The sequence below is a fragment of the Nyctereutes procyonoides genome, unplaced genomic scaffold (assembly GCF_905146905.1).
Source record: "Nyctereutes procyonoides isolate TBG_1078 unplaced genomic scaffold, NYPRO_anot_genome, whole genome shotgun sequence".
NCBI classification, from domain to species: domain Eukaryota; kingdom Metazoa; phylum Chordata; class Mammalia; order Carnivora; family Canidae; genus Nyctereutes; species Nyctereutes procyonoides.
The window spans coordinates 8,728,671-8,744,903 of NW_026575120.1; the positions used below are offsets into that span (position 1 = coordinate 8,728,671).

At 44.1% G+C, this 16,233-nt stretch overlaps 1 protein-coding gene across 2 annotated transcripts in view; it reads left to right on the forward strand.

Annotated features, from left to right (window-relative positions):
- The first annotated feature begins 10,184 nt into the window (after nucleotides 1-10,184).
- NRG1 (neuregulin 1) overlaps nucleotides 10,185-16,233 on the forward strand; it is a 1,074,849-nt gene continuing 1,068,800 nt past the window's right edge. For both annotated transcript variants that reach the window (XM_055334836.1, XM_055334838.1), the window contains exon 1: nucleotides 10,185-10,977. In XM_055334836.1, coding sequence (XP_055190811.1) covers nucleotides 10,185-10,977 — 793 coding nt within the window. The remainder of the gene's footprint in view (nucleotides 10,978-16,233) is intronic.

Consider the following 16,233-nt stretch of genomic DNA (forward strand, 5'->3'; position numbering starts at 1 on the left):
AGGGAGAACTAAAATGCAAAGTAATTAAGCAAGGAAAAGAATATATACCTTTCCTTTAATCTCATCTTCTGCAACTTAGACCCTAGAAAAGCCAGAAATGAGAGGGGAATGGGGGAAGAGAGGGAAGGGCAGGAGGGGGAACAGGCTAGTTTCCTCTCCCGCCCATTGCAACCCTCAATGAAGGCAGTTGGGGAGAGGCTTTATTTATTTATTTATAATATTTTATTTATTCATGAAAGACACACACACACACACACACACAGAGAGAGAGAGAGAGAGAGAGAGAGAGAGAGAGAGAGAAAGAGAGGCAGAGACACAGGCAGAGGGAGAAGCAGGCTCCATGCAGGAAGCTTGATGCAGGACTCAATCCCGGGACTCCAGAATCATGCCCTGAGCCGAAGACAGATGCTCAACTGCTGAGCCACCCAGGTGGCCAGGGGAGAGGCTTTAAATTAGATAGGAGATTAGATTTAGATTGGACCAAACCACTTTTAATCCCTGCATGGGAGTCACCATTAAGGAAATGGGGCTTTTTCATATACCTGAAAAAAATCTGGAGACTATGGGGTCTGTCTGAAATAAGGACCGAGAGATGGAGATTCAGCAAAGCATGCTTAAAAGCAATGATTGGAGAAAAGTAGAGTCATCTCCACCAAGTTCAGACTGCTTTATATATTGAGTACACTGGGAAGAAGGGTTCAAATTCACATGTTCCAGGGCCACTGGAGATCTCGCTATGAATGGTAGATACATTTGGCATGAAAGGGCTCAGTATTCTCATTTCAAAGATTAGTTATATCCATTATTGTATCTTTTTTGGTCTTATCACTCAGAGAATATATCATATACAAAGAAATATACAATTTAATGGATTTTTTTTATTTTGGATCATATTTGGATTATAATTTTTTAAAAAGATTTTATCTATTTATTCATGATAGACACAGAAATAGTGAGGCAGAGACACAGGCAGAGGGAGAAACAGGCTCCATGCAAGGGGGCGGACGTGGGACTCAATCCCGGGACTCTAGGATCACACCCAGGCCGAAGGCAGGCGCTAAACCACTGAGCCACCCAGGGATCCCTGGATTATAATTTAATTTAGACTTTATATCATCTCATATTTTTGGTGAGTCATTGTGGATTTGTCTTCTGATTGTTGGAGGTGGTCATCAAGAAGATGTGACCGCTGGTTGACCAGTGAGCTGGACTTGGGCAATAGGATGCTCCTCACCCCTTCTTCTGTCCTTGGAGAATATATCCTGCCCAGTGTTTCCACATTAGGAGCTACCTCAGGGTCCTAGCCTTTAGGGAGTAATGTGTTATTGAAGCTATGTTGGTTGTGCATATTATTGAACCCAGTTAATAAGGCCTCTGTATAAACTCTCAAGATTGTGGCAGGTGGGTGTGGAGATCTACTGGTCTTGTAGCTGCCCAAGACAAGCCTCCTATGTAAGTTCCCTTGCCTTTTAAAATTGCCACTTCCCAATATGGAGTGGTCTGACTTTTTTCCTGTGTTCTCTCTTTGCCCTGCATATAGGGGGTCAGTTTTGGATTTTACCCTGAGAAACTCCTGGGCGTTTGGACCATTATTAAGGCATTCCAGGAAAAGATGATGGAAAAGCCTTTAACTCTCTTATGTCTTGGGCCTATTTCTTACACCAGGGAAGATATTAGCTATGGAAAAATGACACATTCAGTAAACAGGGAAAACATATAGAAAGCTCTTTCTTATTTTGGGGGAATACTGTTTTCAGAAGAAGTGTTGGGAGGCTGCTCAGTGCTGGCTTAGTGGTTGACTTCCTTTCTAACAGGAAACCTTTGTGATTGTTAACTTTGCATTCTAGTTGCTGAGAAGTCAGTGCTTCTAAGGTGTTAAGATTTGGCACACTATCACTTTCAGAAATGGTTTTTGAAAGAAAGCCTAAGCTACTAGGGTTTTAGGGAGGCTTATGACAGGGCTTTTAGTAAAAACTATGGAAGCTCATGGGCAAAGTGCAGAATTGGAAGAGTAGGACACCAGTTCTAAACCTACTTCTGAAAACAATCAGCTTTTTTACCCCGGGAAAGGAAAACTTTTTTCTGAACCCTTTTATCATTTATAAAATTAAGACCTTCAGACAAGACATCCAGGATTCTTTCCTGCTATAACATTTTGATGTGTTTCTGGTGCAAAGCGTAATCTAAAAGGGAAAGTTTATGATGTTCTAACAGGTTAGGGAGTGGATAATAAAATATTTATTTATACCATTCTTTCATGAGTAGATATAGTAAAAACTGATGTATAATCTACCAGTAGGGCAGGAAGTTAATGATTTCTCTTGGTCTGATCTCTTTTATTACATATCCCTGTTTTTCAGGCTCCTACACTCCTCAACGTAGTTGCAGACTCTCTTCCACACTGAGACTTTTACCAAAACTACAAACTAGAAGTTGACATGAATTGTGGTTTTCATGGAGTTATGTTTATGTTAAGGAACACAAAGTGTCCTGCTATCAGCATGTGTGGACTGTTCTAAAGCAGACCAATCTGTAAAATCAAAGGGAAACAGAACTGACAAAATTGGAAGCATTCTATTCTCATAGAAAGAGACGCACAGGGCAGCCCCGGTGGTGCAGCGGTTTGGCACCGCCTGCAGCCTGGGGTGTGATCCTGGAGACCCGGGATGGAGTCCCACATCAGGCTCCCTGCGTGGAGCCTGCTTCTCCCTCTTCCTGTGTCTCTGCCTCTCTCTCTGTGTCTCTGAATAAATGAATAAAATCTTAAAAAAAAGACGCACACAGTAAATGGACTTTAATTCCACCTGAGTCTAAATATCTATTTATTTCTTCTTTGTGTGGTTGAAGGTGCCATCTATATATCCTAACCCTTCCAAGGGAAGAATGATGTTGAGAGCTCCCATGGTGAAATAATCAGAAATTGCCAAATTGTTGAGAACTGAGTGCCAGGGTTTTATCTTTGAGTCTTAGGATTCATAATCTGCTGTTAAGTTCCTTCTTCCTTTGACTTGATTGGGGCATATGCCACAGTAAAGGTTTAGAAAAATTTTCCAAACATGACCATTTAATTTCCTACAGGTTTTTCATAAGTTTCTTCCTGGATTGGATTCATCCTTAAAGAAAATCTCTTAGAAATTTTAAGAATATGCGTTGATCGTTTTGGAATAATTGGAAAGAAAGAAAAATTCTGTTTACTTTTATCATGGAGAAAGATGTAACTCCAAACAAATTTAACCATCAAATCTCTTCTTTCTTCAAATTTGGCATATTTCTAAATAGCTTTCTAATAAGCTCCATAAAGTGTTACTAAAAATAAATAAAATCCATATTCCTTACTCCTTAAATATCAGCGTATGATGACATTTTCTTTTTTTTATGATGACATTTTCAAATCCATTTTTGAGGGGAAATATATGACTTATGTATAATATATTTAGGATTTAAATAGCATATTTCTATTGGAAGGTTTATGTTATCTATTGATAGTGCCTCACTACTAATAAGACATAAGAAATTTGTGCTCACAGTAAAGTGATAAAATAAAAACAGCATTTGAGCTCAACAACTTGCTTCAATAATCTGCAAGATGATAATAATGATCCCTTCTCTACTACATAGTATTGTGTTTATTATTAGTTAATCATAATGTTAATAATAATATTAATATTCATCATTTCATTATCCCCAAGGAGGGTACCAAGGAAGTCAGATTAACATCGATCCTTATATTTCTAGCTCATTAGCTACCCTGGCTATAATTACAGGGTTATAGCTTAATAGCCACACACACCCCCAGCTCTTCCAAAGTATACTGTGGTAATGGCTGGGAATTCCCACCGGGGGGCTGCCACACTCCTGTGGGAACTGAATCTGCTATTTTTCTGTTCTTCCTTCTAAAGAGGTGGTGTTCCTCCACTTCTCTGACAAGTGCAGTGACATTCTCACTGCTGCTGTTTCCCCTTAGTTTCTTCAGGACACATCTACAGTGTTCCTTCTTCCCAGAAATGGAAAGCAGTCTTCCCCCCTCACATTACTTTTTTCACTTGAGTTTTGAAGTGACATGCGTGGTGTGTGTCTCTCAGTTCTACAATGCTGTTTATCACAAAGCCCATTTCAGCTTTTACTTGTGATTCTATCCCTATGAGGAGGAGCCCCTGTTTTGAGCTAGCTTGGGGAACACATCCCATACCATCCAGCTTTCCATCCTCCCCCCTCCTCTGTTTCTTCTGCAGGTCCCTCCTTTGTCCTTCAGAACACACACACTCCCAACAACAAAAAATGCGATACCTCCTGCCCCCCACCATAAATCATGAACTCATGTAAACATGTGGGAGAGAGGAGGTGACAGACAGGATTGCCAGCTCCAGAGCAGCAATCATAGCTGACTCAGTTTAAAAAAAACAGTGGTATGACATAGGTGCACACCAGAGAATTGCAGTTTGCATTATATGAACAGGTTTTAAATAAGTGTCTTACAGCCCATTATAGAAAAGCACTTTTAAATGGTCAGATATGTCTAATAAAGAATAAGTGTCCTTGGGAAGTCATGAGTTTCTGACAATAGACTTTTAAATAGACATATAGCCAACTTTAAGGCAATTTCCAAAATATACCCTCTTTATTACTATGTCGGAAGATTCTAGAGGACAAGATATCGTTTATCCACTCTGTATTTTGCATAAATGAAATTTCTAAAGGATTTTCATGTATACTAAGCCATTTTTTTTTTTGAGAAACAGAGAGGGTGTGAGGTGGGGAGGGGGTGAAGGGGAGAGGGAGAGAGAGAGGAGAGAGAATCTTAAGCAGGCTCTGTGCTGAGCTTGATCTCATGACCCTGAGACCTGAGCCAACAAAATCAAGAGTCTGATGCTTAACCCACTGAACTACCCAGGTGCCCCTATATTAAGCTGTTTAAATTCTTCCAAGTGTCCCGTGAAATAAAGCAGACTATGCTTACTTAATAAATAAGTAAATAGGCTCAGAAAATTCATGAATTGTTGTAAAGTTACAGGGCTGATAAAAAAACAGAACTGGAATATGACCCTAGGCCAATTATGTCTCCAAACTTTACATATACTGTCCAATGCAAATGTCCAAGGAAAGTTCATCCCTGGGTTGCCTGGCAAGGGCTGTTGCTTCTGTGGGGTAAGGAAGTAAACCTATATGGGATTTCTGGATTGCCATACCTGACACAAAGTTTAAAGGTGTCTTGAATTACAAAAAAGAAATCAGAAAAACCTCTTGGTTTCATTCTTTTTCCTCTCCCTCAACTGGGCTGAAATATGTGAAATCTACAGAATTTCACATCAGACCAAAGTATGCAAATTAGCGGCCCTGGGTTCTGAGTTTCTTCAGAGCAGACACCTTTCATGTCTGTATTCCTGCCTTATGCCACATAGTATTGCCATTTTAAAATTATGGAATTAAATATATGGCTAGATGGATGGACAGATGGGTGTGTTGATAGAGGTGACCAGGCCCTCCCTCCTCCCCCAGTGTCTAAGACTCAAGGGGTTTGGCCCAGGTCTTGAAGACTCATATAATATGTGGTACTTAATAAAGCCTCCTCAATTTTCTAGCCACTCTTCAGTAGAGACATTTTGTCACGTTGCTGCTCATGGGTGGCTTCCATGGGTCTATGATTCACCATTTCCTTTGAATTGCTCTTCTTTTAAGTCCAGCTTCTTGTTAATTGTGTCTAAATTGTTCTGGACCCTGGTCCCCGTTCCAAGACAAGCTGCTAGGCAAGTGAAGCTTCTTTGGGAGACTGCGCTTTCAGGACTCCAGCACCAGAAGTATAGTTGTTTCATGATTTATGGTGGAGGTGTGAACTCTGTGTGCTGTTGGTCAATGATGATAAAGTAGATAGCAGTGCCTCTGTGGATTTCCTGTTGCCCCTTCAATAGCCACCATTTAGAAGTATTTAATCATGTATAAATGCTGGGGGTGAGAAAACTTTTTGAGTTCACCATTGCCCTGTGGACTTCCTCTTTAGATTTTCTAAACTAGTAAAACTGTTATTTCACATGTACCTGTATAATTTTATCTGTTCTTTCCTTAGTTAAGCAGATAAAATATTCCCAGGTAACATGATGACAACTGCTCTGAGGCCTAGTCTTCTTTTGGTTCCAAGGTTAAGTCCTCAAGGAAACACATACTTTTGATTCAGTAAGTGCTCATCTGTGCCTTCTTAAACTGGTCAGAACAGATCTGCTAAAAAGCATCGGACTGTAATAACCTCTGTTTTCTTTGCAAAATTGAGATAAGAAAAAATACATGATGGAGGGAACACCGAATATTTTAATATAATCCCTGAGTGTGTTTATGGCATTATTATGCTGTATCTATTGAGGTTTATAAATTTAAAGTTTTGAGCTGTAGTTCCCAAAGTGTGGTCTCTCCACCAGCAGCAAGGGTATCACCTGGGAACTTGTTAAAAATGCAAAAATCTTGGGCTTCACCTCAGATCTACTGCTTTAGAAACTCTGGGATGGGGCCTGGCAATCTGTGTATTTTCATACACAGGTGATTCGGATGCACACTAATGTTTAAGAACCGTGGTTTTAGGTTGTATATGAGAATGAGCTTTTTTTCTCTTTTTAAAATGTTGGTGTGGACAAATTAAGTTGTCCCTTTTCTGAAAAGCACTTAAACACACTGAACAATTATTCATACCCCTTTTCAACCTTATGTTAATCATAGTGGAAATGCCATTTCCCTTTCATTTTAAAATAAGGGCAAAAAAGGGTAACATCCCTTCAGTGTGTGGGTGCCCTCAAAAATGAGGACTCCAATACAAAAGCTGAAATGAAATACATAAGCAAAAAGTTCTTAGCAGTGAACTGTTCTTGGAAGGCCTACCTTCACACAGAAAATACCCACAAGAATTACCCCCTTAACACCACTTAGCTGAGAGAGTAGGAGAAAATGTGGGAGTTAGGTAAAGGTCTTTAAAAAAATACATCTAAAAAAGTCTTTTTTAAAACAAACATAAGCAGCTTATTTTTAATCATACATAAAATGCTTTGTAAAATACTAAGAGGAGGTATCTGCAATTTAATGACTGTAAGCCAGTGCTTTAAAATTTTATTGTTGTTTTTATTGCCTGGAATTCCATCTCCCTGTGACAGTGTTGGGGTACTTTTGGGGTAATGCATGGTCATCACATTACCACATCAGTCCGTGATGAATCAGCTGACATTTATTGAGTGATTAAAACTGCCTTAACATGGGGGAATGGGGAAACTATGGTTCCCGCTTTTTAACAAGCTTACAATTTAGTTGGTGTGTTGGGGGTAAAGCTGAAGCATGTGCGCTCAGTAAAATAAGATCAAATTTGAGGAGGCATGAGACATACTGCAAACACGCAAGGAGCGATCACTCTGAGTAGCTGGTATTTTTTTTTAATTTTTTTTTATTTATTTACGATAGTCATACAGAGAGAGAGAGAGAGACAGAGACACAAGCAGGCTCCATGCACCGGGAGTCCGACGTGGGATTCGATCCCGGGTCTCCAGGATCGTGCCCTGGGCCAAAGGCAGGCGCCAAACCGCTGCGCCACCCAGGGATCCTGAGTAGCTAGTATTTAAGAAAGGCTCCAGAGGACAGGTGGGCCTCCAAGGAAGCTTACTGTCGAGGGGGGATTGTTTGCAGAAATGTCCACAATTCTTTCCCTTCTGATATCCCTGCCCATTGGTGAGGCAAATTTTCAGTTCCTCACATTCAGAGAATCTACCCTTCCACTCCTGGGATTTGAACTGGCTTTGTAAGGGTGGCAGTGACCAGGTGTCAGTTCTGACCTTAGGCCTCAAGAGGCCTTGCTTGCATGCTAATGGCTACTCTCTTGGAACATGGCCAGCTGCCATGAACAAGCTCAGACTAAGCTTGTCCAAGGAAAGAGACCCCATTGTTCGAGATGAACTGTCTCAGTTTAGGCCATCTGAGTCTACTCAAACCCTAGCAAAGCCTTCAGTGGGTCCAACTGAGAACAGAAGAATCCCCTTACCTGAGCCCGGTCAAAATTACCAACCTGCAGAATCCTGAGCCAAGTGAATGTATGTTGTTTTAGGCCAACAAAACTGGGGTATGATACAAGGTCTGAAAGGTGGAGATCACCGGAGAAAGTTGCAACTGCAAAAAGGCTGAGAGTCGGAAACGTGTGAGGTCAGGTCAAAGAAAAGTGAAGACACCTGATAGGATTGGAGGTCTGATCACTTTCTTTTACTAAATCGGTAGGAGCACCAGCGCTAAAGAGAACATACTGGAGGCCAGACCTGCACTATTATGCTGCTACATGGGGGATCTTCTCTTGAAGCACACCATCAGGGCATAAGAAATAGGAATTCCCACAGTTGAAACACAATAAGCATCAAGACCCTGTCCTTCCAATCTGGACTTTGAGGGAGTGGCACACTGTTTCCCAGCCAACTATATTATGCCAAGAAAAAAAAAAAATCTTTGTGGCTTATAAATCTTATTTTTACACCAAAAAATCTAAAACTTAAGTGGCACACTTTTAATAAGCTGCTAGAAGCAACTTGTAGAATCCTAAAGTAAAAGATATTATGAAGAGTGCTTTTAAAATCTTCGATTCTCACCCAGTAGACTTATTGGCCATTGGATAACAACTTCAACTCAGTTTTATGAGGTCATTGAATACATTTTTTTCACCATAAAAAAGCATAAGAGGAAACATTTTCTTTTAATGCTGAAGATGCGTTCTCTTTCTGTGGCGTGGTACTTGTTTGAAAAGAACACGCCTGGGGGACGAATTCCTGTCTTAAAATAGCTCCTGAAATCTGGCGGGGCGGGGTGGGGGAGGGGAGAAGGGAGCAGGGTAAAGTCGGGGTGGTGGGGCGTTCAGGTGGAATATGCAACCTGCAGCTGCTCAGGTCCGAGATTTCTGTTCCAGCAGTCACAGAAGCAGCTCTCATTTCATTTTAGTCATTCAACAAAACTGACTAGCGGACGAGGCGTCATAAACTTCATACAAAATTGCCTTATTGAGCAACTACTTTACCCAAACCTTGCTCGTATCAGCAGGACCACACATGTCCTAAAATCAAGGGGAGCCAAGGGTGTGGACGGACGAAAAGGCAAGGATGGTCGAGACTCCGGTGTCCCCCGAGGATCGAGCGAGGGCGGCGTCTCACCTGGAGCCCCGTGTGTGTGCACGTGTGTGCGCACGTCCGCAGGCGAGCGAGCGTGATGCAAAGTTGCTCTCATTGCGGCGGGTCCCCTGTGAACGTGTTGCTCCCCTCTGACTCTCAAGTATCCAGTTCACCCAAAACTTTTCTGAAATGCGGGCCCGCAGCCCGCGTGTGCCCTGCTCCCCGCCGCGGCCGGACGTCCTGCGCCGGCGAACAGGTCCCCGGGCGCTGAAGCGTCGCCCCCGCTCCCCGGCGCATCTCCGCAGCCCCCTCGGACTGCAGCCTCCTCGCCGCCCGGCCTCCCGCTGCAGCAGTCGGGGCGCCCGAGCGGGCGGAGGCGCGCGGGGACGGCGAGACCGCGGGGGACAAACTCGCGGGCCGGGCTCGGGCTCGGGCTCGGGCTCGGCATGGGGCCGCGGGGTGCGGGGCGAGTTCGCACCACAGGTAAACAGGCCGGCGGGGCGCAGGGCGCTGCCGCCGCCGCCGCCGCCGCCGCCGCCGCGGCCGCCCAGCGATTTCCAGGCACGCAACTCCGCCTCCAGGGCTCTCTGCCTCGCGCTCTCGCCCAGCCGCCCGCTCGCAGCCTCAGCAGCCGCCGCAGCATCCCTGCACACAAAGGACTGTTACCCGCTGAGCAGCTCCTCCACCTCCACGTCCTCCTCCTGTGACAGCAGCCCCGACAGCAGGGCTCGGGCGCGGCGGCGGCGGCGGCGGCGGCGGGAGGACCTGTCACTCCCAGCAACCGAGGCGGTGGCAGCGGATTTTTTTTTTCTTTTCTATTTTGCTTTAATTTCTTTCCCCCTTATACCTCTTCGCCCTTCGGTGGTTCCACCCACCTCTTCCTTTCCCTCCTCCTCCCCTTCCTCCTCCTCCCATAAACAACTCTCCTACACCCCCCCCAATAAATAAATAAAAGGAGGAGGGTAGGGGGGAGGAGGAGCGGTGCGGGGGGAGGAGGAGAGCAAAAGGGAGGCAGCGCGACAGAGCGAGGCACAGTCCGAACCGACAGCCAGCAGCCCGCACGCACCTCACACCATGAGATGGCGACGCTCCCCGCGCCGCCCGGGCAGTGCCGGCCCCCGGGCCCCGCGCCCCGGCCCCGGCCCCGGCCCCGCCGCCCGCTCGCCGCCGCCGCTGCTGCCGCTGCTGCCGCTGCTGCTGCTGTGCGCCGCGGCCCTGGCGCCGGGGGCGGCCGCCGGCGACGAGGCGGCTCCCGCGGGGGCCTCGGTGTGCTACTCGTCCCCGCCCAGCGTGGGCTCGGTGCAGGAGCTGGCTCAGCGCGCCGCGGTGGTGATCGAGGGAAAGGTGCACCCGCCGCGGCGGCAGCAGGGGGCACTCGACAGGACGGCGGCGGCGGCGGCGGGCGAGGCGGGGGCGGCGGCAGGGGCAGGGGCAGGGGCAGGGGCGCGGGCGCGGGGCGCCGAGCGCGAGCCGCCCGCCCGGCCCGGAGCGCGGGGGCCGCCCGGCCCGGACCCGCTGCCCGCCGCCAACGGGACCGAGCCCTCCCGGCCCAGCGCCCTGGCGCCCCGCGCGGGCGAGCCCGGAGACGACGAGGCGCCCTATCTGGTGAAGGTGCACCAGGTGTGGGCGGTGAAAGCCGGGGGCTTGAAGAAGGACTCGCTGCTCACCGTGCGCCTGGGGGCCTGGGGCCACCCCGCCTTCCCCTCCTGCGGGCGGCTCAAGGAGGACAGCAGGTACATCTTCTTCATGGAGCCGGATGCCAACAGCAGCAGCCGCGCGCCGGCCGCCTTCCGAGCCTCTTTCCCCCCTCTCGAGACGGGCCGCAACCTCAAGAAGGAGGTCAGCCGGGTGCTGTGCAAGCGGTGCGGTAAGTGCCTCGCCCTCGGGGCGCGCTCCGGCCGGGCGGGGAGGTCGCGGGCCCGGCCCGGCGCCGCGGGCGCCCGGGGGCTCGACGGCCGCGGGGCAGGCGCGGGCTGACGAGTGGAGCTTCGGGCTGTGGACGCTGAGCGGCTCCCCGAGGTGGTTTCGCGGGTTGGATTCCACAGGCAGAGCCTTCTCTAGTTACCTGTTCCCTAGACTTTGCCACTGGTGAGAGAGCCCGCGTTTGCTGCTCGGTTGGGGCCGCCTGAAACTTTTTCATCCCTTGGGGTTTCCTTCACCAAGTACAGTGGAAAGGGGCCGGCTGCTTTCCTGCGAGCGCGTCGTTGAACTTGCTTGTGCTTAGGAGGTGCTGATGGTGCCTGCGTGGGCCGCCGTGGGGGGGGGGCTCTGGAGGAGCAAGGGTGAGTCCCGCGGGACTGTCACGCCTTTCCTCCCCTTAGGGTCCCGAGCGTGGAGGTGGTCGGGGGGGGGTCCGTGTCCGGGGGAACCCGCGCAAGGAAAACACACAGCGCTGAGATTCCCCTAGAAACGTGACGGAGTTTTTGGCCAACTCCATGTCCAACACATAGGCGCCATCTGTACCTTGCAGACAGAATAGGTGCATGCGAGAAGTATGAGGTTGGGGCATTTATGTTTGGTGAAGTCCTCTCCAGAATTTTTGTCTTCACAGTATTTTGGTTGGGAGTATGTTTTGGCGCTTCAGTGAATCGGAAGGGATAAACGTGATAGGCGTGTGCGTGTGTGTGTGTGTGTGTGTGTGTGTAGCTTCTCGTGTAGGCCCCGAAGAAGGATTTGCGAAGCGAAGTTTAGCCATCAATTTCCCAGACCCTTTCCCATTTTACCGCTGGAAAGTTGTTCTTCTCAGATCTCCTTACTGTGATCAGGTCTGAGAAATTAGCTGATTATGTGCTTGAGGTGGCATTGCATTTATGCCATTCATAAAATAATTTCTAGGTTCGAAATATCTATGTAATTTCCTGATTACCATACAATCACTAAAACATAGCAAGGTATCTTCTCAAACCATGAATTAACGTGATTGCACACCATACATTCTAACATGCCCTGTAGCTTTTCCCCTGTCTTTATGTATCTAATAGATGGTTGGGTTAATTGAATTCTTGCAAAACTCAGCACCACGCCATGCTCTGTCTGCCTGTGACGCAAAGTGTGTCAGTTCTTTCAAATATGTACTGGATGATAGCCAATAACTTAAATTTCTGGTTGGCATTTGTAGTGCTAATATCCTGCAGTTAATGGATACCTAACGGTTTGGTTTTGATGACAGGGAAGAGCTTTGCTTATCCACCATTTCCCTATTTTAACAATGCACTTTGTGCGCCAGACCTGTTCAGATTGCACCACTCTGTGGACAGAAGCTGTTCTCAGACAGTGGTGCTGAAGAAGGCTGAGTGACGTTGGGATTCCCCGGGTCTGGCTGATAGATGTCACTGTAAAACATGGGAAACGCTCTGCTGGGAGCTGTCTTATTAGGGAACACAAAAGCTCAACACCATTGTACTGCAGCACATGTTAGTCTGTTATAGACTCTGAAACAAAATCTTTTAAGCCATACCATTGTCCAATTTTCACACGCTTTATTATATGTAATTTAGAAAGGATCTCGCATTTACCCCAAATCATCAGTTGTGAATCATGAACTATACATGGTGGAAATGGATATAAAAGGGATCATAGGTGGCAATGATTACTAGGACTGCGGGGTGTGTTACTGGATTAGCGATGGTGTTTTGTGTTTTGACTAGAAATAAACGTCAGACTTTAGGGATAAAGTTCTTATAAGCATCCAGAGGATGTTTGGAAATGGAATATTCATGTTGCCTAGAGGAATACTGTTCTGTTTTTGTGCTTCTAAGGGGAACACCTTCAGGAAGGTAGTTTTGCCCTTTTGTTTGCCAAAGGAAATACATATAAAATTGGGCATGCTAAGCAAAACAGGTTTTTAAAATGAACTGGAAACCTCTCTGCGTATAATTGAATAGATTAAGAAATCATGAAGTTACTGCTACAGGTTTGTGTAATTATTGCATATGTTTAGGTACTTCAAGTTAGGATACTGAGTGAAACCTTAACTATCAGGTTTAGCTAAGGACTGACGGAAATCGTGCTGAAAGTTTCTCTTGCGTTTTTATGAGTATTGAAGTTATTCTACCATCGGGGGATAAAAGTAAAGAGTAAGAGCGATCTTATATAACGTAAACTCAGTAAATCCACCTTGGAACATTGGATTTAAAGGTGTGTGCCTGAGTGTTTGAAAACTTGTGAATGCACCCAGTTGTGTGGTTTCTGTTAACAATGTCACTCACAACCTACCAGGCAAAGGAGCACAAATTGAGGGAAAAAAAAAAAAAAAAAAAACCACCGGGAGAATAGGGGCTGATTTGTCCTGGTCGAGCTGGTGCTGTGTGCTTCTGGTGAAAAGATTTCAGAAGAGTGGTGGGGCAGTGGGTTCTTATCTAAGGACATGAAGCTGCCCTGGGGGCATGATGGTTGTGCTCCTGCCTGAGCCATGATGCCAGACTGGAGGGGGAATATAGCAAAGTCATTTTGTGATATCATACCCCGGGGAACAATTTCCAGCTGTCATGCGCTCAGCTTCAGTGTTTCCTGCAAGTTGCTTCCTGGTGTAGAAATTACACATGCAACAGATTAGTTTTAGGATTGAGCTAATAGAAGTCTTCCTTCAATTTTTTTTCCCCTCTCTCTCTCTCTCTTTTTTTTACCCCACCTAAGATAAACTCCTGAGCAGTATCTGTATAAAAAGTTCTCTTCTGAAAAATGCATCTTTTGAAACCAACTGTTTAGTGTATTTTAGAAGACAACACAGAATCTCCTAGCTTGTTTGCTTTATATCTGAAGTTTGAATAAATTACATACACTTCTTGTGGTTATTTAAATGCTTCCTGGTCTTTTGCTTTTGCTCACTGAACAAGCTAAGAAATGTTTTTAGGTTTTTAATCAGAATGGAAAATAATATGCTCTTCAATTAAATTTCTGTTATTCAAACAAATCATTGTTGCACTACAACTTTAGTTTTCAAAGCATTGCAGTTCTTTCAGGCAGAAAACGATTTCCAAAAAGATGTAAAAATACTGATGTTGATTAACATATATAATGGGGCCATGCAAGATTTATACATCGTCGTCTTTCAGTCCAATGTAAACATTTGGTATATCCCATAATACTGGAATGTATCGACAACATAAGCATGTTTATCAAATATTTATGATAAATGGCATTTACCTTTTTTAATATCCTCAATAACTATTTAATAAAGTGAGCTGACCTTACAGTGTTATGAAAATGACAAATGCTGCAGGGATTTTCTAGCCAGCACTGGAGAAAATAATTCTTAATAAAAGCTATATTAAGTAAGTAGCAATAGGAACAGATACAATACAGCTTGACTGCTTGTATTTCATAAATGCACATGTAAATTTAATTTCCCAAGCATTTGTGACTGTTCTCTTTAGATTGTATAAATCTTACTGTTAAAAATCTATATGCACAACACTTCTTTCTGTCAAGGAGAGAACTGTATATATATATATTTATTTATATTTATGATAAAAAATGACACCACGATTGGTCATTTGGAAAAATGACTCCCTGAAATAAAAATGTTCTAAAAGGGTAATTTAAATATCTGAATTAGAATATTTTATAAGCTCTGGGGGATAGTTCTCATCAGTTGTGGGAAATCTGTAAGTCCTTGGAATCTAGGGAAAGTTTTACTGTATGTCTTAATATATCAGGTTAGACTGGGGAGCTTAAACACACAGAGGGGTAAAGCAACGAACTGTTCTGCTCTTGGCCTGTATATTTATAGCAAATGTTGAGCAAAAGATATGATTGGGCAGGTTATTGCTCTTGTCATATGTAATCTATTCATTGTTCAGGGAATCTTCTTTGCTTCAATGCCCATTTTCCTGTTATTTTTTTCTTTATTATAAACAAGATTTAAAAAAAATTCTTAAATTACAGTGACAATTTATGAATTGGCCAGATGCCCAAAGACCTTTAAACTCTCATCTGCTCCTAGTAATACTTAGGTGTTTGGTATGATTGTTTTTGATATGCTTAAATGATGTGAAAAGCTTTTCTCTACACATAAGGTGTTACTGGATGAGTATTTTGACTAGCCTTATAGAAATAAATCATAATAATGAAAACAAAAAGTATATGATGAAGAACAGTGGTAGGGATTCATTGACCATTACATTCGTTAAAAGTAAATAATGAAAAAGTATATAATGAAAACAAAAGGTAAAAAATTAGGATTCCTGTGACTCGTGCAATTTGTTGCCAAAAATAATAAAGTAACCTGCCTTAGTCAAAGTTTTCATGAGAAAGTGAGAACTCCTTTTTAATGTTCTTACTTTTAATTAACAGAAATGACTTTAGTGGACAGATTCCCATCTGTATAGGAGTGTTCTAACGTTGTGCATGCACATGTTACTCTGTGCTCTTATGTTATCATAAAATTTAAGATAAAATAAAGTAGCATGAAAGACCATATGATCTAGCTACTGCCCCCAATTATTGGTCACTTTGTAACATGTAACAACTGATGAGTGATACATTCTGTTTTATTTTTAAGTCTAAAGTTGATTTATTTGAGAATTTACAGAATATAGGCTTAAGGCTTACTGACTTGAGGTAAATGCTGGTTGAGAGGTTGTATTTTCATATTGTTTAGTGCCATGGTGTGCTTGGCTCTCTATCCCTAAATGATCCATACAGGTTGAAGTAGATAAAATAAAAGAAATTTTGGTGAAATTGAAAGCTTAAAATGGGTTGACTCCTCTCTGTTTGGTGTAGATCCAGTTTTTAGGACCCCCCCCCCAACTTTAGACTTGCCATCAAGGAATGCTAGAGAGAGATACATATGTGGTAATCTACATTATTTTTTTAATCTTTAAGAGAACCAGTATATTTTTCCCAATGGAAAATAGGTTCCTTGCAAACTATGTCCTAACCTTGGTTCACTCCATTATGACCTAGTAAAATGTTTATCTTGTTTTTCATAATAACAAAAAAAAAAACAAAAACAAAAAACAAAAACAAAAAAAACCCAAAACCAAAAACAAACAAAAAACAAAAAACAAACCCAAATTTAGTTTACCCACAGCTTGGATGCTACTTGGGAGATAGTCCTACCAGTTCCTACCTGAGTCATATATATATATATATATATATATCTTATATATATATATACACA